General features: G+C 45.9%; 9 protein-coding genes across 12 annotated transcripts; 5 read left to right on the plus strand and 4 right to left on the minus strand.

Moving 5' to 3' along the window:
* Positions 1-1,329: 1,329 nt before the first annotated feature.
* Positions 1,330-1,623, plus strand: E1B28_012830 (uncharacterized protein; the record flags this gene model as incomplete). Its single annotated transcript, XM_043157983.1, has 1 exon — positions 1,330-1,623. One exon carries the CDS (start codon positions 1,330-1,332, stop codon positions 1,621-1,623), a length of 294 nt encoding a protein of 97 aa, XP_043005353.1.
* A 61-nt stretch (positions 1,624-1,684) lies between these two features.
* On the minus strand, positions 1,685-2,990 carry E1B28_012831 (uncharacterized protein). 2 transcript variants are annotated; one of them, XM_043157984.1, is made up of 9 exons: positions 2,898-2,990; positions 2,797-2,844; positions 2,576-2,743; positions 2,468-2,520; positions 2,359-2,409; positions 2,294-2,303; positions 2,095-2,234; positions 1,841-2,023; positions 1,685-1,789 (listed from the first exon to the last, which is right to left on the minus strand). In XM_043157984.1, exons 1-8 carry the CDS (start codon positions 2,920-2,922, stop codon positions 1,877-1,879), a joined length of 642 nt encoding a protein of 213 aa, XP_043005354.1. In that variant the 5' UTR covers positions 2,923-2,990; the 3' UTR covers positions 1,685-1,789; positions 1,841-1,876. The 2 variants fall into 2 exon arrangements, with proteins under 2 accessions (XP_043005354.1, XP_043005355.1); XM_043157985.1 differs by having other exon boundaries at positions 2,576-2,844.
* Positions 2,991-3,018: 28 nt separating this feature from the next.
* E1B28_012832 (uncharacterized protein) lies at positions 3,019-6,007 on the plus strand. Its single transcript, XM_043157986.1, has 10 exons — positions 3,019-3,095; positions 3,148-3,380; positions 3,452-3,622; positions 3,689-3,754; positions 3,814-4,317; positions 4,370-4,539; positions 4,606-5,059; positions 5,118-5,267; positions 5,323-5,461; positions 5,520-6,007. The coding sequence occupies exons 2-9, from the start codon at positions 3,183-3,185 to the stop codon at positions 5,431-5,433; spliced, it is 1,824 nt and encodes a 607-aa protein (XP_043005356.1). The 5' UTR covers positions 3,019-3,095; positions 3,148-3,182; the 3' UTR covers positions 5,434-5,461; positions 5,520-6,007.
* Positions 6,008-6,172: 165 nt separating this feature from the next.
* Positions 6,173-9,516, plus strand: E1B28_012833 (uncharacterized protein). The gene is made up of 15 exons (XM_043157987.1): positions 6,173-6,514; positions 6,572-6,631; positions 6,693-7,011; positions 7,072-7,227; positions 7,285-7,319; positions 7,382-7,450; positions 7,506-7,632; positions 7,694-7,783; positions 7,838-7,945; positions 8,003-8,127; positions 8,188-8,396; positions 8,453-8,791; positions 8,867-8,957; positions 9,060-9,125; positions 9,185-9,516. The coding sequence occupies exons 1-15, from the start codon at positions 6,275-6,277 to the stop codon at positions 9,449-9,451; spliced, it is 2,301 nt and encodes a 766-aa protein (XP_043005357.1). The 5' UTR covers positions 6,173-6,274; the 3' UTR covers positions 9,452-9,516.
* E1B28_012834 (uncharacterized protein) lies at positions 9,517-10,052 on the minus strand. The gene is made up of 3 exons (XM_043157988.1): positions 9,882-10,052; positions 9,684-9,829; positions 9,517-9,632 (listed from the first exon to the last, which is right to left on the minus strand). The coding sequence occupies exons 1-2, from the start codon at positions 9,991-9,993 to the stop codon at positions 9,705-9,707; spliced, it is 237 nt and encodes a 78-aa protein (XP_043005358.1). The 5' UTR covers positions 9,994-10,052; the 3' UTR covers positions 9,517-9,632; positions 9,684-9,704.
* Positions 10,053-10,360: 308 nt separating this feature from the next.
* E1B28_012835 (uncharacterized protein) lies at positions 10,361-12,560 on the minus strand. The gene is made up of 14 exons (XM_043157989.1): positions 12,172-12,560; positions 11,994-12,111; positions 11,898-11,943; positions 11,804-11,839; positions 11,708-11,747; positions 11,599-11,654; positions 11,517-11,541; positions 11,396-11,453; positions 11,150-11,338; positions 11,011-11,092; positions 10,877-10,937; positions 10,801-10,826; positions 10,703-10,741; positions 10,361-10,646 (listed from the first exon to the last, which is right to left on the minus strand). The coding sequence occupies exons 1-14, from the start codon at positions 12,335-12,337 to the stop codon at positions 10,635-10,637; spliced, it is 954 nt and encodes a 317-aa protein (XP_043005359.1). The 5' UTR covers positions 12,338-12,560; the 3' UTR covers positions 10,361-10,634.
* Positions 12,561-12,644: 84 nt separating this feature from the next.
* On the plus strand, positions 12,645-14,195 carry E1B28_012836 (uncharacterized protein). Of its 2 annotated transcripts, none has more exons than XM_043157990.1 (6): positions 12,645-12,750; positions 12,806-12,933; positions 12,992-13,113; positions 13,173-13,252; positions 13,325-13,822; positions 13,884-14,195. In XM_043157990.1, exons 1-6 carry the CDS (start codon positions 12,700-12,702, stop codon positions 14,157-14,159), a joined length of 1,155 nt encoding a protein of 384 aa, XP_043005360.1. In that variant the 5' UTR covers positions 12,645-12,699; the 3' UTR covers positions 14,160-14,195. The 2 variants fall into 2 exon arrangements, with proteins under 2 accessions (XP_043005360.1, XP_043005361.1); XM_043157991.1 differs by having other exon boundaries at positions 12,806-12,929.
* Positions 14,196-14,914: 719 nt separating this feature from the next.
* Positions 14,915-18,521, plus strand: E1B28_012837 (uncharacterized protein). 2 transcript variants are annotated; one of them, XM_043157992.1, is made up of 16 exons: positions 14,915-15,221; positions 15,273-16,057; positions 16,113-16,303; positions 16,369-16,433; positions 16,493-16,505; positions 16,563-16,590; positions 16,654-16,736; positions 16,791-16,856; positions 16,914-16,983; positions 17,047-17,186; positions 17,241-17,368; positions 17,431-17,536; positions 17,600-17,651; positions 17,712-17,962; positions 18,024-18,061; positions 18,123-18,521. In XM_043157992.1, the coding sequence occupies exons 2-16, from the start codon at positions 15,903-15,905 to the stop codon at positions 18,384-18,386; spliced, it is 1,650 nt and encodes a 549-aa protein (XP_043005362.1). In that variant the 5' UTR covers positions 14,915-15,221; positions 15,273-15,902; the 3' UTR covers positions 18,387-18,521. The 2 variants fall into 2 exon arrangements, with proteins under 2 accessions (XP_043005362.1, XP_043005363.1); XM_043157993.1 differs by having other exon boundaries at positions 14,915-16,057; positions 16,369-16,590.
* Positions 18,522-19,374: 853 nt separating this feature from the next.
* Positions 19,375-20,122, minus strand: E1B28_012838 (uncharacterized protein; the record flags this gene model as incomplete). Its single annotated transcript, XM_043157994.1, has 2 exons — positions 19,375-19,690; positions 19,758-20,122. 2 exons carry the CDS (start codon positions 20,120-20,122, stop codon positions 19,375-19,377), a joined length of 681 nt encoding a protein of 226 aa, XP_043005364.1.
* Between the last annotated feature and the right edge of the window lie 3,243 nt (positions 20,123-23,365).

Below are 23,365 nucleotides of genomic sequence, written 5' to 3' on the forward strand. Positions count from 1 at the left end.
TGAAATATTAGGGCTGCTGCGTTCTTTCCGCTTGCGTAGAAATAGAAATATAACCTTGGGATTGTCCGAGGGTGTACAGACGATTATCAAGTTATCCTTCTTCGAGTTTTTTACTATCTCATAAGTATCAGAGATAGCCAGTGTCAAAAAAGAGGCGACATTACAGCGTACCCTCAATGGAGTTGGTTTACACCAAATGAGCACAATTTTCCGCAACAGCTTCCCAAGTCATGCCAGTGCTTCTCGAGGACTTATCGCGATTGTCGCGATTGGTACGTCACAGATTGTAATCGGAAAAGCATTCTTAGCTTACAGCCAGCCCTCTGCTGCCCGAGAATTGCCATTATACTGTCCTTGAAAGGCCAAACTTGTAACGAAGGTAAGTGTGCGGCCAGATTGATGAGAGCATCGGGAGAACTTACAAAATTACTACCAAATACGGAACATCCTACGGTCGTGTTGACGTGTCCATCGTTCGAGTTATAAGGCACTCGAAGCTCGAACTGAGAAGAATTGGAATTTCAAGAACCTCAGGATCATGTGTTCTGAGTGAAAACTGTTTTGGAACCGGATTGCCGAAACGGATCGGCAAATGGTTTACCGAGAAACCGAAAACAAAGCGGTTTCGGCCCGTCGACACGCTCTTGAGGCTGTCGGACGAGCGACATATTGGAGTTTATTGAAAAGATACCTTTCACGGGGCTCAAAGTCTGATGATGTTCCTCCATGTGGTAGTTCCGACGTTCGACTCGTCAGATCAGATGTGTTATTATATCCTGCGGACAGGTACAAAACCAAAAATTGTATAAACCTGTTCGGGGGATGATGAAAATATGGCCTCATGGTGAAGCAAACTATGACAAGATTGAAGTTCAAAGTTGTACAGGCTATAATTATCTGGATTCCGCGTCATCAGTTATCATGTTGAAAAGCGTCAAAAGCCACAACTGAAGTTTCATCGGCTGCTCTTCGGCAACGTACCTTGCGTGACTGATATTTCAAACACTTCTCCTCTCCGGCACCTCTCTCTAACCACATCCGATTGACAAAAACACTCAAGGTTCAGGATTTAGCTGGTAGAGATAACACTTGTCTGGTGTACCGAAGCCGAATAAGAAATATTCATGGGCAGTACGAGTCCGATGCTCATCTTTAAATTTTCTATACGATCATGATAGTACACTCCTGAGGCTGCGCTCCCGTCTGTTGAGGAGTGGGAGAAAGGGCGTCGGGAAAGGGATATAAAATGTTGAGAAATCGAGAGGGAGCCCTCACAAGTCACAAATTCGCGGACTACTACCCCTTCAACACGATCTTTCATCTTCAATCATGAGCTCCAACATGTTCTCCTCCAAGAGCTCGAAAACCGAGTCTATGACCTCTCTTATCCCTCGGGGCCTCAAAGACCCGTCACAGTTCCTATCGTGGGGGTCGAAGGGATCTTCTGGGTCCGCCCAGAAAAGTATGTTTTCTTCCTCGCGTTCACGGGAGGACAAATTGTTCAAAGTCCGTCTTCATCCAGAAACCTCAGCTCCTAAAAGCGATTCTGATTTCGCGAAGAAGGCGAAGGAGAATGGGTGGAATGCACCTACAGCGGCGCGACCGTCTTTTGGCGGTTTTTAACCTCTCGGATATCCGTCTTTGAGGTATATTGGATCGGGTTTTCCGTCTCGCTTTCGAGTTAAGCGCTGATGGAAGAGATGTAATAACCAACATAGAAGACATACTCTCTTCCCGGCTTGCGGGTGTATATTGTTTTTTATAGATATTTTACACAAGAGGTGGAGAGCTTTATTATAACATTAAAGTGGATTTGCGATTATACCTTTTGACGACGTACCATAAGATTCTTCCATTGTAATATTTGCTTCCTATATCACATAAAGTCTTCTTCCAATTCTCGTCCAGTCTTACGAGGAGTGGTGCCGTCATCCTCGACGCCTTCCCCGCTGAACAAAGAGTCGTACGATCTTGCCGCCTTTTCTGCTTCCCTCTGACGAGCGAGTTCCATTTCGGCTTTTTGCTGGGAAGAAGGATCGGTAAGAGGGGTAATACGAGAGGAACAAGCGGAAGGGTCTTCGAAGGATTACGAACCCTTTCTGCTGCAGCAGCCCGTCGTAACGCTGTTTCTTTCTTGATTCGGTCAACTCTTTCTTGCTCATGATCGACTTCTTTTTCGATTTTTGTTTTATTTAGGCGGTTGACGATGGGGTTTTCCCGTTTGGCGATGTGAACTGTAGAGAGGATGGAAATTTTGGCGCTGCTGTTTTCCTGGGTAGAAATGGATTCTTACCTCGCTTGACCTAGAAAACCGGGCTTGAAAGGGGAGAGAAAAATTTGGAAGTAGGAACACGCTACCCGCTTATCGCTATGGAAGGATACTTGGCCAACTGCCATGTCACCTGTTTTCTGAAAGGGATGTGTCAGGAGGAATTTCAAGTTCTCGATCAGATCGTTGTATTTCGACCTTAAGATTGTCCGCGGGTGTGTAGATGACTGTCAAATTCTCCTTCTTGTTGCCTATCCTATACGGTATCAGAACCAGCATCAACGCAGAGGCAATATTACGACGTACCCTCAATGGAATTGGCTTTCACCAACTGAGCACAATCCGTCAGTAACGCTTCTGGAATAGCTTCCCAAGTCATGTTTTCGGGCATTCGTAAGTAAACGTGGGCAGAGGAAAGTTTGTCGACGTGAAACCAGATATCTTGAGGCCACGCGTATTTTATAAGTTCCTCATCTGAGAAGGATCTTCAAGTTGATTCGAACTTGTAGCGATGGAGGTATTCTTACTCTCCACTTTATCTCGACCCATGTACAGGGTGGTTGGTGGCGTTGTGGCTTGTATAGATGTGGTCAGAGATGATGTGTTATGCATTTGACACGAATAATACCTGTGGATGTGAAGAACAAGACCATTCTCGATGTTCACTTCCGGAAAGCGATTGGGATGATATCTTACAGATCTCTCACACGCACAAAGCTGCGGTAACGCCGTGACTGGCTGTCACACTTCTCTTCCTCGCTTGCTCCCTCTTGCTCCCTATTTTTGCTCTGTTCTTCCCTATATCCTGACGGCTGTCTACCTTAGAGTGAGTCTTTGGCACTCTATTTGAATGATAAATAGCTTACCAGTTCTAACAGAGCTTGTATTATTTGCCCATTGCACCTCAAGAAAGATGTTGCCAAATCGAATGGGACTCGGTCTGCGTCCACCTTTGCCATCTTATGGCCAAGGCCCCTCAATGTCGGCTCTTGCACAGCAGGCAATGCAAAATCAACATTTTGCTCCTCCACCAGCACAAAAAACAGTTCAACTTTTCGTCGGTTCGATATCAGGCGGCGTTACAGACGGGTTTTTGAATGAATTGTTATCTGTGAGTTGACCTTTCATCCGAACGAACGAAGGACTCAAATACTATACCTTTCCCATCCGTTTTTCATTCAGGCCTGCGGCATAATCAAATCTTTCAAGCGCCTGATAACCCCTGCGAATAAACCTCAAGGTTTCGGGTTTGTGGAGTACGAAGATCCAGATAGTGCATTGCGTGCTATTTCACTGCTGAATAATGTTGAATTACCCGCTTTGGAGGACGGGTGTGCGAATAAGAAGCTTTTGGTGCGTCGCTAAACTCAGTTATTCTGTCTCTCTTCACACCTACGTCGAATTTTTCCCGATCTCCAGGTCAAAGCAGATGAGAAGACCAAAGCTTTTTTGGATGCTATCAATTCTCAGCGAATGGCAACTAACGTGTGTCCTGTGTTCTTTTTTTGCTATCACGAGTTTTTTTTTCTGATTTCGATGTGAAGTCGGACGAAGACAAAATCAAATTAGCAAAACTGAAGATCGAGAAATTAGTGGAAGATATCAACAGGCAGTCTCAAGACGCGACAAACAACGGTCTCCTCGACAAGGAAAAATACGTGATACCCCCTCACCTCCATGACCTCCAAGAAGCCGATTTGCCGGAGACACAAAGAGGGCTCGTGATTTCTGAAATTGCTATGTTTAGAGAACGTGCTGCGAAGCGAGAGCGAGAGAAAATGCGAGATGTACAGGCCAACTTTTCTACTGCGACCGCGCCTAGTGGACCTAAAGTACGCGAATGGGGGAAATCGCGGCAACCACCTACGACTCCTTCATCTTCCACCCCCCTTATACCTGCATCTTCTTCATCAAAAGGCAAATATGGTTATAACGGATTTGTGAAAGAAGAATCTGGCTCAAGCGAACGGAAAGCGAAAACTGACGAAGAGCTTGAGCGGGACAGGAAGGAAGCTAGGGAACGTGATGAAGAGGCCTCTTTCCAAGATGTATGGCCACTTTTTTCTGTCTTTACAATATGCTCACCCTCTTGCTTTTCAGCGGGAGCGTCGCTATGAACCCCGTGAACGACAGCGAATTGCTGCCTTGAGACGAGCGCTAGATCGGGACCAACACGCCAAGGAAGCCGAAGAAAGAGATCGCGTTGAGATGCGCGAACGGTTAGATATTTGGGATGATGATGAGAGTGACGAACTCTTCTATGTTGATCGGTACGCAACTTACCTTTTCTCGGCCGAAACTGTGATTGAAAAAAATGAACTTTTTTTAATCAAAAGGGCACGTTGGCGCCAGTTACGAGCACGTAAACTGGAAGCGGAGGAAGCTGCAGATGCAAAAGCACGGAAATTCGAAGAACAAGAAGCAGAAAATTTGAGGCGCGAGTCGGAAGACTTTTTGGCTAGGCAGATGGACGAGATGAATGCTCTTGCGGAAGAGCAACGGAAGGCAGGGCTTCTGTTGGATGACGGTGCACCTGTCAAATTGAATGTGTCATTGGCCCCGCACCCGATCAAGGAAGGAGGTAAAGAGAAGGCGACTACGGTGTTCGCGGAGGAGGAAGAGGAGGAGGATGCGATCAAGAAACGGAAGACGCCTTTGGTCAAGTTAGACTTTAGTGTGGCCGAGACTGGGGAAAAGGCGAAAGAGCGATTAGAGAGGATCAAGGAGTCGGTACCGCACGACAAGGAGGGCTTATTCAAGGCGAGAGTCAGATGGGATGGTCTATCAGATGTGAGCTATATTCCTTATTAACCGGGGGTATGATGCTGACAGATTTTTCTTTCTCAAGACGGTTATAGACAGAAAATTCGAACCACTAGTCAAACGTCTAATGTTTAAATATCTCGGTGAGATGGAAGAAGAGGACCTTATCTTGTTTGTCCTTGAGCATCTCAAAGATCACAAGTCACCGCAAAAGCTGGTGGATGGTCTCGAACCCGTGCGTCTGCTGCCGTTTTCACTTTTTTTTAGACACTCAATTTTTTCACTTGCAGGTGCTTGAAGAGGAGGCTATTGAATTGACGAAAAGCGTGTGGCGCCAAATCATCTTTGAGAGTATGGCATATGGTGAAGGACTTCTCACCGAAAAGATGCTAGTTGACTAGGAATGTGGCCCAGGGAAGGCTGGGGCAGGTGCGTAGTGGTAGTATCGACATTGTGGCCGCTGAAGTGTATTACCACTTAAGTACAGTACCTTGATATTGCGTCACGCATGTGTGGGGTGGAGGTACTTGTAGGGATGTTTGACATGGGAAGAAGACTCTGGTTTTCTGTGACGTGAGTTCACCTTTGATCTCCATGAGATGTAATGATATTGCTTTTTTTTATCTTTCGAAACTTCATCTGCGAAAGTATGGAACCACACTTGGAGAACCGATACAGATGGATGATCCATTGCTTTGGACAGATGAACATCATGAATGCTGAGTCGTAACTTTTCTTTATACTAACCAGCGTTTCGTCCCCCCAAAAAAATTTGCTCATTCCTTTTCGACCCTTGCGGATTGTTCGACTTCCCGCTGTTTCTTGGAAAATGATGGGGGAGCTACCCATTTTTACTTACTCCTGCTGTAGCGGATCATGATCATCATCGGTGGCTAGGTGGGACCGTATGTATGGTACCCTCCGTTGTATTCCATTTTCTTTGACGCAATCTGGTGATTACTGGTTTGACTGAGGGCTTCTTCTGCTCCTGGCGAGGGCTATTATGGTTAGTTGTTGAGTAGAACTTCCGCTATTTGCGACATGTGATGTGGGGACAAGCGGGGCACCACAAAAAAACATGGTCAGAAGACCATACTTCGTCATTGTTCCTGGAACCGCGTGGTCAATATGCTGTTACGTAGACTAAAGCCTTAAAAAAAGGTATAAAGTAAACGATGATGGGCGGTATCGGTTTCCCGAGTCGTTCTTGCCCACATCCAGGAAGGGCCCGCTTTCTCGACGATGTTGACCTTGCTCGCGACAACAGCATGTCTTCTGAACGTGATTTACGCGCAATCCAGCAGTTCGGCCGCCTCGGTCACTCAACCAACATCAGTTACTGGCACTAGTGGCTCTATCTCTCAGATCCCTGTGTCGACAGTTGTAGCCAGTCCATCCGCAGCATCTTCTGCAACATTGCCTTCTCAAATTCCGCCTCTCAGGCAACCATGGTGCCCATCTGAAATCTTCTGTCCTGGGAAAGTGAGTCGAATCCGAATGTGAAAACATCTCAATAGTACTAAACAGTTTCTCTCAAAGCTTTTGCAAGATGTCAACCTTGCGAGCCTATACGTAGACCCTAAGACATTTGTGGACAAGGTGAGCCTTACACATGTCGAATTCGAATCTGTTCTAAACGTGTCCTCCTTGGGGGGGAAAGCCCACTGTCGGAACAGAACAACAAGTGTTAGATGCATTGAACGCCCTCGGTCAAAACGCGACTGTTGGTCAACTGCAAAATTTCGTCGACACCAACTTCAAGGGAGAAGGACTCGAGCTCGAAGCCGTGGTTTTGTCAGATTTCAATGAGAGTCCACCCTTCCTCAACAATGTCACCGACCCGCTCGTGAAAGCATGGTCCAAAACGGTTCACGGTTTCTGGAATCAATTGGTACGCACAACCAACAGATCTGCGTTATGTGACGGGAGCAACTGTGAAAGCACCCTGATCCCCCTCAATCACACTTTCGTCGTTCCAGGTACGCTTCCGGCCGCATCCATTTTTTTTTCACTGCGTTGAACCTTGTTCTATCATTCAGGCGGTCGCTTCCGGGAACAATACTACTGGGACAGTTTTTGGATTGTTGAAGGTCTACTCGAATCGCAGCTTTTCAGCATCGTCAACGACACTCTGCAGAATTTCATGGATGAAATCAACAGCATAGGTTTCATTCCGAACGGTGGAAGGATTTATTGTGATTATGTCTTTCCTTTTTATTTGAACGATGTCTGATTAGCTTCTTACTTTTTAGACTTGGATCGATCACAGCCTCCCCTCTTCACCCAGGTAATTTTGTTTTCTTATACGCCCTGACGTGATCACAGCCTGACCAATCTACCAATCTGTAGATGCTTGCACGATATGTGACTGTAACAAACGATCGTAGTATATTGGCGCGAGCGCTGCCCCTCGCTGAGGTGAGATCTCCTCACCGTTTTACCTGCATTTCTTGACTGACAATCCCTCGTGTAGAAAGAATTCCAGTGGTGGCAGACGAACCGCACTGTGAACGTGACAAGCCCTTTCACGAATAAAACTCATTCGATGGCTCGTTATGCGGTAGCCAACACTGCACCCCGCCCCGAGTCTTATCTTACTGGTAAGAGCTCTCTGCTGTTAGTTCGAGTGGCTGAGAACCAACTTTTACTTTTCTTCTTCAGATTATCTAACTGTTAACGGCCCTAACATGACTCTGAATGAAACTCAACGATCCGATATTTACGCCGAACTCGCTACCGGAGCTGAGTCTGGTTAGTGGGGTCCTTTTTCGTTCTCGCTACTAGTTATTGATTTTTTTTCGGTAGGCTGGGACTATACAGCTCGGTGGCTCACGAACATCACTCAACACACTGCAGACTTGACAAAACTGAACCTTCGGAGTACCATCCCGGTGGATTTGAACAGTATTCTCTGTACGCCATACCGCTCGCATCCCGGAACCCAACCGTACTAACGGAGCATTCATTCAGATCGCAATCATCTCCTCCTAGCCGATCTGCATGGGTCTTCGGACACCGCAGCAGCGGAGAGGCATCGTGCGGCAGCTGCGAGTCTCAAGGACGGTATTCTTGACTTATTCTGGGACTCTAAAAAGGTGAGACTATGTTGTTTACCGTCCTTCGTATGCATCTTGTATTCACGTTCAGAACAACAGGTTGCGTTCTATGACTTCAACCTTAAAACCAACACAAGAAACAACATATTCTCTACCGCCGCGTTCTATCCTTTCTGGAGTGGAATCATACCCGATGATGTGTTGGCAAGTCAAGACAAGGCTTTCGCCGCCTTCTCCTCCATCAACCTAGTCATGAACCGGTACAATGGAACATACCCTACTACTTTCGTTGATACTGGGTTGCAGTGGTGAGTAACCCACCGCTCTTCTTGACTTTTGTCTAAATTTCGTTTCTTTGGTCCAGGGATGCACCGAATGCCTGGCCTCCGCATAACTACATCGTCCTTCAAGCCCTTCGCGCTCTTCCTTCCAACATCACAAGCAATGCACTACCGAACCCAGCAAACGGTCAATCCAGTTTCAGCCTCATCCCTTCAGAACAATTAGGTCTTGAAGAGTCCCAGCTCCCCGGTCAACCCGTGACGACGACCTCCAATGCGACTACGACTGGCTCCGGGGCGGATGTCAATAGATTGAACGGAACTGTGGTCAACGGTGGGAATGCCACGCAAGGTGAAGGTTGGGGTCAACAGTTACAGCGGGAGTTGGCGAATCGGTATATCACGAGTGTTCTTTGTAGTTGGTTCGTTGAACTTTTCTTTCGTTCTTTGGCACTCCGATTTCCCATTCGTCGTGTGCTGATGATATTCGTGGACAGGCATGCTACTGGTGGATCGATACCTGGCATTCTACCAAAATTATCGGACGCTGAGTTGAACGTCACACAAAGTGTTGGGAATACCGGTAATGTCAGTGATGCCTTCCTTACTTCCTCCTTTTTTCGTTCTTTCTTTCTTCTTCTTCACTCCCAAGGAAATCCGTACTTACCTACTATACCCCGCACTACCTAGATGTTCGAAAAATTCTCCAACCTTGACGTCGACTCTGCAGGCCGTGGTGGTGAATATACCGTTCAGGTAGCCGTGATCCCTTTCGTCGTACTTGAAAACACCACTGATTGTCTGATCGAAAATAGGCAGGATTTGGATGGACAAACGGAGTTGCGTTGTGGGTGGCAAGCAATTACGGATCTCTCTTGGTTACACCACAGTGTCCCAGCTTGAACCAGTCCGTTTCGGCTGCTGGTGGTGGTGGGTCCGGCTCAGGTGGTTCTGGTTCTGGTAGTGGTTCTGGTTCAGGTGGCTCGGGTGGTGGTAGCAACGGTGTTGTCGGACTTGCGACTCGGAGTTCGATGATAGCCGTGATTGGTATGACCACTTTGGTTGCGATGACCTTGATGTAAGGGGTGGGTTGCGTTATCCTTATCCTTATCCTTCCGAAGGACACCTTCTGCCATTTTATCCAAAATAAAATCTTTAACGAAAATGTACGTTTGTTAATTGTTAAAATAATGAAACTTTTTCTACGAAACGATATTTCTGCAAGGGCCACAGGCTGGAACGAGAATGAACTTGAAGGCACGCCTGAATTCGAGTCAACTTCCAATATGTGAGTAGCCTCAGGAGGCACTATACCTGTTGTACCGGGGAAATGATTCATTGACCCATGGTTGGTTTAGTCGGTGTAGGTGTCGCCCAGCCGTGTTCTCGAGACTTCTGAGAGAAGTCTTGAAAATTGGTTGGGACCGCGACCTTGACGACAGTGTCACCGTTATCGGTGCCTGAAACGAATGATTGAGCGACCAGTGACCGGTGATGGAGAGGAGGACAGACTTGGTACAGACGAGCCGTTCTGCGTCTGTGAGGCTGGAGTCACCTGGGCTTCAACGGAGGAGTCCTTGGATATGAGGGAAGTAGTCGATTCGGTTTTCAACTTCTCTGACATGTTGGACGTAGTAGAAAGATTGGGTAGCAGGTAGATGGTGAAGCTTCGGAGGATGGGTGGTCTCTGGCCCCAAACCCCGTCTAATATCCTTTATACCTTGATACGACGCTTTGAATGAGTCAAGTTGAGGACGCGTAATCCCGCAGTGAAAGTAACTATTAGTATGCGCGCCTCCGGAATCAATTGGGGTTGTCGATATTCACGAATTTCCATCTCGGAAGCGCGGTCGGAGTCGGAGTCAATGTGATCTTTTCAATCAGTGTATCTACTTCTCTTAGAGAACGCAGAAACAGTCGGGCCCGCCCTGAGCGACCTCGAAAAGAATATGTAGTAATTCAAAATTGAATTCGCGAGTGACACCATGAGGTCCCGAATATCCGTTATTATTCCCATCTAAGTTTCGGCCTTTGATAAATTTGATTTTTCAGAGGCCCCGAGACGGACTAATACATTCATGTATTGCGTGGGCGTGTAGTCCATGACCCGAGGAAAGTAATCTTACTCAGATTACCGACATAGTCTCATGTCAAAGGGTCGTTGATGAGGCACTCGAAATTGTACGCTTGGAATAGGTATGAGCATTGGAATTCGCCCTGCTGATACAAATCTCCCATATGTACACCACTTTGAGCTTTGGCTTCTCAGACAACAACCTAGATATTCATCGATCCTGAGTAGGATCCTGAGAGAAGTAGAGCTTCAAACTTACCGGCCATCCACTGGAGAAGTCCAACCTGTTGATACCGAGCTAAAGATAGGAGAACCTGTAAGTATGTCGAGGGACACAGACACCACATGGTCACGTACGAAGCTTCCCGTTGAAGTGTAATAATCTGGAAGATGGTTGAATGCATGAAACCGTGGGCGAAGGGAAACCACTTACGGTAAACAAGGATAGGACCGTCGGTGTCGTCAAAGACATCCTGGCCACCAGGTCCGATAATCTGGGAATTTAAGGACGGAAAGGAATGAGTTGTGATCCATCTCTTCCTCAAGTAACATCCGTGGTTTACTCACCTTATCATGACTACCAAGAACCAAGGTTCCACCTCCTGAAGTCAACGCGACGCCACTCTGGTCGACGAAGCCACCGTTAGGACTGATAATGAATATTTCCTCAGATTTTGAGGTCATCGATATCACATGGATCCCTTACCTGCTGGATCTCCCGACTCTGATGTTATATGTGCTTGAAGTTCCAGCGCAGCACTTATCCCATGAAGAGAAGAGGTAGTAGAAATTGCCATTTTTGTAGACCACACTGGCTTCGATTGCTCCTCCGTTTGCGGTACGCTGAGCTAAAGAGGTGACACTGCCCTGAGGTTTCCCGGTAGACGGGTCGAGCCTGAATCAGGATGTCAGGTTAGATTCTATGAAGATTATGACATGGCGGTATGCGTACTGGAAACCCTTGATCCCGGTCCAGAAGCTTCCGAGGGAGAGATACCAGGTGTTACCGACTGTGGTAAAAGTGCTTCAGCCTGGACCATGAATGAGATCGGGCTTCTCACAAGCCGACTGACCGATGAGCAAGTTGGGATCAATCGCCTTAAGGTGCCAAGGATCAACATACTTTCATCCAGAAACGGAGTTTAGTGAACGTACATTGTAATTGTTAGATGAAGAAGTTGAGGTTACGAGACCTTTATCCGTAAAACTACCTGTGAGGTTGAGTAAATCCACCTGGCATCAAATGTGGAGAGCTGATGATTACCGGGTGCACCGGTTGTGGATGTCGCAAAGAAAATAGCGGACTGTGGAGATCAGTCAAAGGCGTTCGGGCGGGAATCCATGAGTAGGGATGACAAACGTTCTGAGAGCCGAAGGTGGATGCGGCATAGAATAGCTGTTCGAATAAAGAGTAAGGCAACTCTTCACGTTCGAAATCTGCTGATAGTTCCTACAAAGAAGGTCCCTCCAGAGTAATAGCAGTCTGGTGCCCATAAGTCGCTGCGGAGAAATGAGTGAGAAGGAACGAGACTTGATAGGAGGAGCCGCACCCATTGGATTTACCAGTATACTTGTCAGTCCAGGAAGCACCGTTTGGCCATACTTTCCCCTCGAGTTTGAAGGCAGTTCGATCTGTCGAGGACCGGATAGGAATTCCTTGACCGGTAGCTATAACATGACCATGTTAGTACTACAGGAGAATTCTCTTGGACAAATGAAGTGACTCACAGAATACCCAGTATTTCCCATTCTTGTCCTTGCACATTGTGGGATCATGAACCGCAGTGTCTCCAGTAACCACGCCTGGACCTGGCACGGCACTGACAACTGCAGCTATAATGAGAGCCAAAGCCACTGAGAGGAATCGCATATTTTGCAATGGTTGTTGCAGCATCGTTCTTCCGCCTTCTTATATTGGCCTCCAACAGGTCCGAGATTTTAGCCCACGTCCATGTGCCATCGTGTCTTGTGGTCTGTTCAGCCCGGATCGAACACAGTAACAGGGATCGAAAACCTAGTCGATTGTCGGCTGGTTAACTCTGTTGGGCCTCCTCTGGGTTTCAGTAATATGAAGAAATTCGATGGATTAGATTCAGAATGTTCAAGAAGAGTTCAAGTGAGAAAGAGTTACGCGTTCAGCCCATTTTTGTCAGATATGTGACCAGAATGATTTTGGCCCAATTTGACGCGGACCGCAGACCGCCGGACCTGTACTTGAACTCGGACTTTCACTATCCGTTAAACATTCACGTCGAAATGGAAGCGGAATCCATGTCAGGTGCGAAGGTTGCGATAGAAAAGGACAAGGTGAATTCCATCTGGGTTCTTTTCGCAGATCGGGGATTTAATCCGATTTTTATAGGGAAACGCTGCTTTCAAACTAGGCGACTACGCAACGGCAGTGGGCCATTACAGTGCTGCAATTCTGCACGACAGAAATGACTTTACTTTACCTCTGAATCGGGCTGCTGCATATCTGAAGCTAGGCAAGTACGTTCTACTCAAGCACGTACCTTCGAACAGGATCTCAAGCTTTCGATTGCGACAGGAATGAGGATGCCGCAAGAGACTGTTCGACTGTTTTGTCATTAAATCCAACGAACGTGAAAGCTATGTTTCGGAGAGGACAAGCGAGGGTTGGGTTAGGAATATTTGCGGATGCAAAGAACGGTGCGTCACCAGGATTCTCCTTGTAAACGAGATCTCATAAATTCGCGTCATCTGTATAGATTTCGAAGCTGCAATGAAACTCGACCCTAACAATCAGGCGGTCCAAGATGAGCTGGAAAAACTGCGAAATAAACCTCCCGTCTGTGTCGTCTCCGCCCAATTTTTCCGCAAATCAGCCATCTTACGGACCGTTAACCATTCATTCATACAGGTCAAGGGGAAGTTTTCACCTCCAAAAGTACTGGAAACTCCCGCGGGCGTGAGGAGACGGGTTCCAATTAAGATTATTGAATCAGAATCTCCAAGTACTCCACCGCGAGCATCTGAACCTTTAAAGCCGGAATCTATTGCGACGCCGGAGCCTCCATCGGAAACTTCGTTATTGTCCGCAGCTCCCAAGACATTTCAGGACGCCAAACGAGTGCGTGATGAGGCGAAACTGCCTGCAAGGGTCGGTGGTGGTATTTTCCGTGCCTCAGGCAAGAACACCATTTTCACCCCCAGAGGCGAGCTGGAGACTAAGGAAGGGGAGAGCTCGAACACGATTTCAAGTTCAAAAACAGACCCTTCAACGACCACCACAAGCTCGAGAACCACCCCTGGTGCCTCGAACCCAGCCATCAACGAAAAATCGGTCACGACATTATTCGACTTTACTAAATCATGGCTCTCGTTGACCACTTCATCTGATCGATTCCAGCTGATTAACGTGAGTGTTTGATTTACCCTGAGCACTCTGTTTCTGTTTCGCTCAGATTCGTTTGTTCCAGCGCGTGTCACCGTCAGCTTATCCATCGTTTTTCAAAACGTCTCTGGAGCCCTCGCTTCTGATATCCATCATACAGACCTATCTAGACATCACGACCTCAGAGCCCAACGCCATGGCGAGGGTAAAGGAAAGTATGGAAGGGTTCCTGCATGTTCCTCGGATATCAACGATTGCTCTTTTCTTGAGCCGGAAAGAGAAGGAGATTGTTCTTCAAATACTGGAGAGACTGGATGACGAAGCCTTATCAAATCGCTGGAGGGGTATACTGAAGTGTTAACTAGGATTTGAAATAGATGATATGATTTTAAAATCATCGCTATTATTTTCCAGCAGTCTCGAGAAGACCTTACTTCGTCTGCAGCGAGATCGAGTTGATGTCGATGGACAGTCGCATTCATGGAGAAAAAAAATCAACAGGCTCCCCAGTGTCATCACACGCAAGCACTTCTACGCTTTGGACAGGCTTGCTGGCCATGATGCATGACTGCCTCGCTATGCAAGCTACCTCAACCCCAGAACGTCCGGTCTAGTAGAGTAGGAGTCCGAGGCTCGAGCAGCCCATTCGAGTTTCATTGGATTTGATTTTTGAGCGACTAGCGCTCGGTGACCTATGGATTCGCCATCCAGATATGTTTTCTTAGTGTCACCTGGAGGGAACAGATGAGTGACATTGGCAACTGAAATCGTTATGATATAGAGTGTTGCCGTATGCCAGCAATCAGCAGATGAGATATGTGATGTTGCACGAGAGGGAAAGGGTGATAGGGAATGAAAGAATATACAAGAAGAGTAGGCTAATAGGCCTGGAGAGCAGGGGTTGAGCAAGGGTTAGGTGCGGGAACAAAACTTGAAATCCGTGTATCCGTGTATCCAGACCAAACCTGAAAGCGAAAGATTATTTTATAATCTCGGAATATTTCAAGTGAATTATGTACGTAAGGCGAATGTGTGTTTTGGGTGTTTTGTCGATGCTGAAAGCGGCGATCTCGGTTATTAGGAATTTAAACCCTTTTTGTTATGATTGGTGCATTTGTTCGCCGCCGTCACGCGTCATGGTGACCTCCCTTCTAAGGGTCATCAACTAGCCTCCTACTTACGATCTCAGCTCTTCATTCTCTTGCTTTGAAGCCTAGAATGTGTTCTTTAATTCGTTCTTTCCTTGCACTGTCGTAGGGAATCGATATCGCCCCGGAATTTTGTCAGGGAAACCACAAATTCGCGAAACAGCTGAGGATGGATTTTCACGCATATTTGAGTGGCGTATGGATGTCGCAGGAGATGTTGAAAGGCGATCGGGAGGGCGTTATTAACGGGTTCCGCGAGTTGAATTCCGATGTGGGTACGAAAATGTCGGATATAGGCTCTGACACACAACTCAGAACCAGAGCAGGAACTGGTTTAGCTAGATGGAACTCGCCATACACAGTTCGGACCAAACTTCCACATAGCGGCCATGATCCTTAAGCTTCATTCTTTGCTCAACAGGGAGTTGCCCTATTTGCTTTGTCGACCTCACCCTTCTTCTGCACGTCCTTCCTACTATGCTAGCTCTTGCGCGCTGTAACGACGACCGGAATCACAAGGAAGTTGAAGCTGTCCTAGCCGCGAAATTAGGCCATTGTGGTTCTACGCTACTTTTGCTTCAATCTGTTGCCCACATCTATTCCCAGTACTATCAGGGTTCAGGAATTTTGGCGTTCCAGTCTACCTGACCATACGTCGGCGGGCACGGAAACTGTATAGAAACGTGTGTTGTTCTCGCTTCGTATTGGCAGTTAAACACACTGGTCCGAAGAAAATCTTGGGGTAAATAATGATAGGAGCTTCGCAATTCATAGGGCGGCTCCAGCGCGTCCGAACACCAAACTTTGTTGTTCTTGATCGGTTAAGGTCGTGACAGCTGGAACTCTCGACGACACAAGGCTGCCAAATCCTGAACTAGACACCACAACGCATTTCCCCTTATAAGTTGCAAGATGGATTCCCAGTATACTTGGAGTTCCCTTCCTAGCTTTTGGTCATGCATCTCGGGTTGTGGGCTGTCGCCTTACAGGCATCCATCGTCCTCGCGGCTTCTCTTGCAGGGCCAACAGTCAAGCTAGACTCCGCCACGGTCACTGGCACATCATCCGGAAGCGTCTCGAGATTCTTAGGGATTCCTTTCGCCAAACCACCGTGAGCTCGTCGCTCCTGTTGTCTTCCCCTTATTTCTCATAACCACTGTTTTCAGAACCGGGGACAGGCGATTCCGTCTTCCTGAATCAATCGACCCATATTCGACTTCCTTCAGTGCGACGTCTATGGGTCCAGCCTGTCCTCAGCAAGCAGTGAAACTCCCCGATCTCACTGGACTTCCTGCCGATGCGGCTAACTTCGTCGTGAACTCGATATATGGGATTATTTTCCCAGATGATGAAGATTGTAAGGACACCTGGTGGTTTTTTGAACTCATTTACACCCGCTTGATGCCCAATAACGTCCTGTAGGTCTGACTATCAATATCATCAAACCTGCTGATGCAACTCCCACCTCAAATCTTCCGGTTGTTGCGGTACGCTTATTCTTGCTCCTTGAACTCGGCGCTGTTAAGTTGATGTTCACTTGTTTCAGTGGATATTTGGTGGTAAGTGACTTCTGCATTGCTTCTTTTCTCTGATGCTCTCTAAGTTTTTGAATTTAGGTGGATTTGAGGTGGGATCTCCTCAGATGTGCGTCTGTTCAGCTCATTCGCTCTATATCCCCCTCTAAAACAATTCTAATTTTAAATTCAGGTATGATGGCGCGGTCATTGTAGAGCGCTCAATTGCACTCGGTCAACCGGTCATATATGTTTCAATGAATTACCGGCTTACTGGTAAGTCGGTCACCATGCTACTTTGTACTGTAAAGTTGATTTCAGTACACTCAGCTTTCGGTTTCTTGGCTGGTAAAGAGGTGAAGGCAGCAGGAGTCGGTAATTTAGGGCTCCACGATCGTAAGTTGCTCGCGCCTTATGTCAACCTCAACACCGTACTTACTTCCCCCTTAACAGAGCGTGAGGCACTCAGATGGATCCAAAAGTACATTAGCCCTTTCGGTGGTGATCCCACGAAAGTTACCATGTGGGTGCAATATAGTGCGCTTAATTTTATACATTCAGCTGACTGGAATTGTCTTCTTTCAAGCTGGGGTGAATCCGCCGGAGCCATGTCCGTCTCCCTTCAGATGCTTGCTGATGGAGGAGATACCAAGGGACTCTTCCGCGCTGCCTTTATGCAATCGGGCTCTCCCCCCCCAGTTGGAGATATCACAGACGGCCAAAAATGCGAGTGTGTGATTCTTTGTGTACGACTGAACAATTTTAATCATCTGCTCATAGACTACGACGCACTTGTTCAGGGGACCGGATGTGCAGGGTCTTCAGACACACTCGCCTGCTTACGGACAGTCCCGTACAAGAGACTTAAGGCTGCCATTAACGACTCCCCCCATATTCTCTCCTACCAGGTAGCCATTTCTCTTTCCAAAGTTTCCTTTCGTGTCAATGTTGAGTGTGTTCCCCGATTTAGTCATTGAATCTGGCATGGCTACCTCGAGCCGATGGCGTTTTCCTTTCCGACACTCCGCAGAAGCTGGTTCAACAAGGAAAGGTCGCTCAGATCCCCATTGTTAGCAGTGAGTTTCTGTAGACGTGCCCTGCCACTGTTTTTCCATTCATCGCGATCCATCATATGGCAGGTGATTGTGAAGACGAAGGAACCCTCTTCTCCCTCTCGATCCTTAACGTGACGTACGTATTCCATTTTTTACCGTACTAAGTATGGGATTCGAAGTAACCGTTCCCTCCCAGAGACGAAGGCCAAATTCGTACATACCTGAAGACGAATTTTTTTCCTACCATTTCAGACGCCGATCTGGATACCCTGCTGCAGGCATATCCACAGGATCTTACTCAGGGCTCACCTTACGACACGGGATTTTTGAACGCTTTGAGTCCCCAATTCAAGAGATTCGCGTCTTTCCAGGGTGATGCGTTGTTCCAAGCACCCAGAAGATTCTTCCTAAGTGCCCGCAGTGGAAAACAGAAAATGTGGTCGTACTGTGAGTCGTATTTTACTGCTCAAATGATACTAGACTCTGAAGAACTGATCTATTACCGTAGTGAGCAAGCGAGGCAAAGTCTTGCCATTCTTGGGTGCTGTGAGCTCACTTCACCTTTGCTCTCTGTGTACTATTCATTACTTTTGTCTTACTTGCACAGGCTCAAGGATCCGACCTACTGAACATATACGGCGGAGGCGAGCTGACGGACTACCTTATCCGTTTCGCTACCAACTTAAACCCTAATGGTCCTGGATCGACCTCGTGGCCGGAGTATACTAACTTGTCTCCGTCTCTTTTGACGCTCACGGACAGCGCCCTTGTCCCGATAGTAATTACGCAGGACACGTATAGAATGAAAGGGATGTCTACAGTTACGAACATCATGCTGGCAAATCCACTTGGCATTCCTCCGAACGTTTAATTAAAGAACGAGTTTTCATAGTTCTGTTACCACTCATTATGACTCGTGTCTGTTGTTGATAAATTTCGGATGTTCCTCCCTCTACTAGTGACTGTTCGTCCCGTTCGTTTGTGGAAATTTTATATGGCTTCATTATACCCTCTTTTGTAGCTGTATCTCCCGTGGTTCCGTGTATGTTCAAGTTGCGCCTCCCATTTTGCTCAATCGTATAATCAATTGGGATAGGAATAACAACAAAAATATTTTATGGTATTATACAAGCGCCGTTTCGCGGGAACGAGAAGGCCGCCATAGTTTCGTTAGCGTCTGTTTCTCGGGTCGTCAGAGAAAACCTACTTTGTTAATTCACATTAATTAATGTGAATTACCAGCAATTAATATTAATTGAAACTAATTGAAACTAATTGGTAATTCTTGTTAATTGGTACTAATTGGTACTTAAATTCCTTCATGACCTATCATATAAAATGAGGGGAAAAGCTGAATTATGTTGTAATAAGAATTTCTGCTAATTTCTGTTAATTAATGCTAATGTAAGAGGACACACTGGAGGTTCAGAGGAACGTAGCATGTATTGAGACTAGCTAATTGTAAGAGATGATAGTTGAGGTAAAAGGACATCAGCAAAACCCAAGACTCTGGAACATGAATGGGAGGGCTTTACATGGTCAGTAAGGTTGTTATGTCTGTTACATTTGACTTCATTATTTTAATTGAGTTTACAGAATTAATCATGATGTTATTGGAATGTACATATTCTGAACATTATAAACCATCATGTAATAAACCGGACAAGATGTAAATGACATGTTCAGTTATGCACATGACCAATAAGATGTAATTAAAATGTACATGAGTTGTCCATCATGTCATTGGCTGTAGAGGCTATTATAACATTTATGAAGCATTGTTGAGGCCAGTAAAGGTCATTGGCATATTGATTAATATTGTAAGTAACCAGGCATAATTCTTATATATGTACAAAAAGCTACAAGTGTGCATAACCCTCAGCGCACAGAGTATCTGTATCCATATCGACAAATTCTTGACTGCTATCATAACTCTCTGACCCGTCCGACCTGTCATCATCACTCTCCCATTCTGAGTCTGGATCCTGGTAGGCAGAATCGTTTAGCTCTTCTGATGGTGAGTCTTCTTCCTCTAATTGCGTCCCGATATCGTCATCCTGAGTTGAAATATTGGCCTCAGTATTATCCTCATTGTCAGCCTCAGCTTCAGCTTGACCTGTTGGAATATGAATAAAATAATGTCTGACTGCAATACCAGGCACATAGCGGGAAGATCTGCAAAACTGTAAAACAGCAACCATGTAAGCACATTATATTGTTTTGAATAAATGTCAGTACTTACATTGATACATAATACTGTGACCAGTCACAATTGTTGTCCTCTGGAAGGCGAGCAATAGATGGCAGTAAAATATCATCCCAGCGACCATGAGCGAATGCTGGAATGAGATGGGATGCTTGAAGAACATAGGAAGGGTTGAGGAAACCAAAGGCAGCTGGATTATACCCATCTAAAAAACCAACTTGAGGAAGGCGCTTCCAGGCATGCCCAAATCTAAACTGTGTATCCAGACCAAACCACCGAACCCATAAGAATGGCACCTCATATACTTGCAGATTGTACTGAACTTGAGTGTGAAATATGCCAATGACTCGAGCATACCAATATGGATGAGCCTCATGAAGATTGTCGTCGGCAAGAACCATGACATTGGAATGTGTGCAAATATTCATGGAGTCCTGGCAGTGGCACATATCGTATGAGGTATATTGAATGTCAAGTACCTTGTGGCAATAAATCCAGTCATTGATAATCTTGACCGAAGCACACTCACTTGAGAACACCTTATCGCGATAATGGGCGCTGGGAATGATATATCAACCTCTATCCTCGAGAACAAACCAACCTATCAGTGCTATGTGTAGCACTAACAAATCAATCAATCCTCAACAATATAGCTATCCCAGTTGTGAAGAGTCTATCACCACTCAACACCCCAGAAGAATTGCAAGGGTGGAAATGCTTGTCAAAGGGTACACTTCTTATCTCTAAAAGGGTAATACTAAAGACTAGGGAAAGCTAGCTCTTAATTACAGCTATCTGTGTTATGCACTTGAACAGCTAGGGGCTTTTGTAGTAGGTTTGCTTTGTGTCCAGTGGACTTAGAATGTCTCGGATTTGACCTCTGTTGGTCTATCTCTGAATATCTCTGAAGGTCTCTGAACTGTTCTCTGAATTGCTCGCTCTTATCCAATCTCTTATCCAATCACTGATTTAACAGGGCAAATCTAATCTCTATTTGGAGGCTACGCGTGGGTAGTTACTCCGAAACTTTCCTACACACTGGCAGTACTTGCTTTCCTTAACTACAGATACAGACCTGGTATATATACAATTTCTACACTAGCTTACAAATCATCTCCGGGCTTGGCTGCCCATGCTGGGTTCTTGCAGGCGATGTTATCTAGCTGCACTCTCGCTCGCTAGCACCACTAGCATATGCCTCTGACTTTGCTAGCTCTTTCTGCCAGGCATCTGCACACAGTCTGGAAGAGTCTAGCTCTTAACATCACTGGTCTCTATTCATTGGTTAGTCTCTTAGCAAGAACTCGTATGGTTTGGCGCATGGACTCCGATCCTCAATTCTATCTGAGAGCGCTAGCTTTCTCCAACTTGTCCGAAGACAGTCTGTCCCTATTGCTTTCACATGTTTGGACACCTCTCCGATCGCTCGCACTTAACTTCATCTCATCCTTGGTCTTGGGCGTGTGTTTTACTTCTCTCCATAGCATCCGCTCAGTCCGTATGAACTGCTAGCGCTCAACACTTTGGTGCGCCTTTCTTTAAGTCCGTCTTTGTTTGAGAGCGCTCTCTCTCTCTCTTCAGGAGTCGGTTTAAGACTTCATCTCTCTTAGCTACGAGTCCAGTACTGAAGCATAAGCCTTAACATAATATCCCTTAATTGTTTTGTGCATAATAGCATACAGAGAGTGGTCTTTCTGAATAGTGACTGCTTGTGTAGTGTCTTACAGTTTTCAGGCTAGCTCTACAGGATGCTCTCTATCTGTTTCTCAGCTGTGCTAGTGTACTCTACTAGCGGCCATAAGCTTTGACTAGCAGCTCGGGCTCACTCTAGTTCTCATACAATGTCTATATTGTTCCAAAGCACTTAGTATATGTGCTGAAATGGACATAAAGTAGCATAGATGTCAAAAGTCACATTAGTGAGTCTCTAAAAGAGTAGAAAGCAGGTGATTCTTGAGCTTTGGCAAAAAATCCTATTTAGATTATCAATATGAGGAATAAACAACTTTCAAAAACAAATCCCTTGACTGCAACATCATCTTTGTTTTCCCATGTCCATCTCCAAATGTCATACTAATCAGTGGTATTCTGAGAAATGAGATGGTGCGTTTTAGGTGAAACATCAGGAGGGTCTTCTCATGGAGACTTTGAAGTGGAATGTTTCTCCACCCGGATTTCAATTTTTCGCAGCAGTGCTTCTTGTCATTCATGTTTTGCCACTTGCGTTACAAACTTTGCCTTGTTTGTCCTTCTGTAAAACTGCTTGACACGTCGGTAATGTGACTTAGTTGACTATGCTACAAGGTTCTTTTTGCATGTTAAAACAGTGCTACAGAGCGATATTTATTGTATTAAGAACTAGAGTGAGCCCGAATTGCTAGTTAAAGCTAGTGCCGCTAGTAGAATGTGCCGTAGGCACAGCTAGACCAGTTAGAGAGAGCCGTAGATTGTGTCAGAAAACTGTATGACTGTTCGAAACCTGTAGAACACTATGAGCAGAGGACTTAAGTAGTAATTCACCGAGTTCTACTCTCTACATTCTACTATGCACTGGCATATCAAGGGGTTGTACTATTAGAAGACTTGTAGTCTTCATGGAACTGTTTGTAGCAGAACTTAGCAGAGTCAAAAGACCTTCATACTAGGAGTACCTACTTCTACAGGGGATTTAGTTGACAAGAAATTGGACATAAGACCACACAGACTAGGAGAAATTGGATATGACTGTAGATTGAGTCCCGATCCGAGGAACAGACAAAAAGACATGATATAGATCACAGATCACAGATAGAGTACCTAGGAACCAGGCAGGAATGAACAACGGATCTTGGAGTCCGTGCTGTTCATGTGCTATGGCAGTTCAGAACTCTGGATCTATATCCTGGAACTACTTGGACACACAAAGTCCACATGATTTGATAACATCGAAATGCAGGATAAGGTCCATAGGCAGGAAATACCATATCGTACACCTATGTAGGTCCATTCTACATGCTGAAACAAGAATGAAGAATGGTCCAGATTGGTCCAAAACATATGATTCGAATACGGAAAAGTTCCGTAGACAAGATTCTGCACATGTAGTGGTCCCTAGCAATAAGATTTTGCATGGATTTGCATGGATTTGTAGCTATAGTGCATTATTTTTAGAGATGAAACAAGTAGAGATAGGATTACAAAGCTAGTGTAGAAGTAGTATAAAAGCAGCTCATGTATCCGTAGATAGAAAAGTACTACCCATGTGTAGGAAAGTCCTGAGTGAGTTGCCCATGAGTAACTGCTCTTGACACCCAATAGAGAGATTTTGCCCTGTCTTTGCAGTGAAATGATAAGATTTGATTTGAACATATGAGACTGTCGAGGTCAAACTTGAGAAGTATCCGTCGGTAGGCTGCCAAGGTCTTGATTACTGTTTCATGATCCATCGAGGGTCTTAGCGTTTGTGTCTGCCAAGGACTTAGTTTTCGTGTCCGTTGAGGGCAATAGTCTCCAATTGTTCGAATTAGTCTTACTGTAGACAAAATTCATAGTCCCACTTAGTCCACTGGACAATAAACAGAGACCCTACAAACCTTTGAGCCCCGTAGCTGTGGTGTTTTACACTTGTAGTTGCACATTGATTTTATAAGACCTTCGTACAATAT

Source organism: Marasmius oreades, chromosome 8, assembly GCF_018924745.1.
Source record: "Marasmius oreades isolate 03SP1 chromosome 8, whole genome shotgun sequence".
Lineage (NCBI taxonomy): Eukaryota > Fungi > Basidiomycota > Agaricomycetes > Agaricales > Marasmiaceae > Marasmius > Marasmius oreades.

Excerpts from the sequence above, each read along its gene's own strand:
- E1B28_012832 (XM_043157986.1), top strand. The coding sequence starts at position 3,183 with ATGTTGCCAAATCGAATGGGACTCGGTCTGCGTCCACCTTTGCCATCT. Across the intron at positions 4,540-4,605 it reads GAACTCTTCTATGTTGATCG|GGCACGTTGGCGCCAGTTAC; the intron begins GTACGCAACTTA and ends TTTAATCAAAAG. Across the intron at positions 5,268-5,322 it reads TGGTGGATGGTCTCGAACCC|GTGCTTGAAGAGGAGGCTAT; the intron begins GTGCGTCTGCTG and ends TTTCACTTGCAG.
- E1B28_012833 (XM_043157987.1), top strand. The coding sequence starts at position 6,275 with ATGTTGACCTTGCTCGCGACAACAGCATGTCTTCTGAACGTGATTTAC. Across the intron at positions 7,451-7,505 it reads GAGCGCTGCCCCTCGCTGAG|AAAGAATTCCAGTGGTGGCA; the intron begins GTGAGATCTCCT and ends TCCCTCGTGTAG. Across the intron at positions 7,784-7,837 it reads CGCTACCGGAGCTGAGTCTG|GCTGGGACTATACAGCTCGG; the intron begins GTTAGTGGGGTC and ends TTTTTTCGGTAG.
- E1B28_012836 (XM_043157990.1), top strand. The coding sequence starts at position 12,700 with ATGGAAGCGGAATCCATGTCAGGTGCGAAGGTTGCGATAGAAAAGGAC. Across the intron at positions 12,751-12,805 it reads TTGCGATAGAAAAGGACAAG|GGAAACGCTGCTTTCAAACT; the intron begins GTGAATTCCATC and ends CGATTTTTATAG. Across the intron at positions 13,114-13,172 it reads ATTTGCGGATGCAAAGAACG|ATTTCGAAGCTGCAATGAAA; the intron begins GTGCGTCACCAG and ends TCATCTGTATAG.
- E1B28_012837 (XM_043157992.1), top strand. The coding sequence starts at position 15,903 with ATGCATCTCGGGTTGTGGGCTGTCGCCTTACAGGCATCCATCGTCCTC. Across the intron at positions 16,591-16,653 it reads GAGGTGGGATCTCCTCAGAT|GTATGATGGCGCGGTCATTG; the intron begins GTGCGTCTGTTC and ends TTTTAAATTCAG. Across the intron at positions 18,062-18,122 it reads TCTTGCCATTCTTGGGTGCT|GCTCAAGGATCCGACCTACT; the intron begins GTGAGCTCACTT and ends TTACTTGCACAG.
- E1B28_012831 (XM_043157984.1), bottom strand. The coding sequence starts at position 2,922 with ATGGTCTTGTTCTTCACATCCACAG. Across the intron at positions 2,845-2,897 it reads CTTGTTCTTCACATCCACAG|CCACAACGCCACCAACCACC; the intron begins GTATTATTCGTG and ends CATCTATACAAG. Across the intron at positions 2,521-2,575 it reads GAAAGCCAATTCCATTGAGG|GCAACAAGAAGGAGAATTTG; the intron begins GTACGTCGTAAT and ends CGTATAGGATAG.
- E1B28_012834 (XM_043157988.1), bottom strand. The coding sequence starts at position 9,993 with ATGTCAGAGAAGTTGAAAACCGAATCGACTACTTCCCTCATATCCAAG. Across the intron at positions 9,830-9,881 it reads GAACGGCTCGTCTGTACCAA|GCACCGATAACGGTGACACT; the intron begins GTCTGTCCTCCT and ends CATTCGTTTCAG.
- E1B28_012835 (XM_043157989.1), bottom strand. The coding sequence starts at position 12,337 with ATGCTGCAACAACCATTGCAAAATATGCGATTCCTCTCAGTGGCTTTG. Across the intron at positions 11,840-11,897 it reads ACTCTGGAGGGACCTTCTTT|CTATTCTATGCCGCATCCAC; the intron begins GTAGGAACTATC and ends TTATTCGAACAG. Across the intron at positions 11,748-11,803 it reads CCACCTTCGGCTCTCAGAAC|TCCGCTATTTTCTTTGCGAC; the intron begins GTTTGTCATCCC and ends TGATCTCCACAG.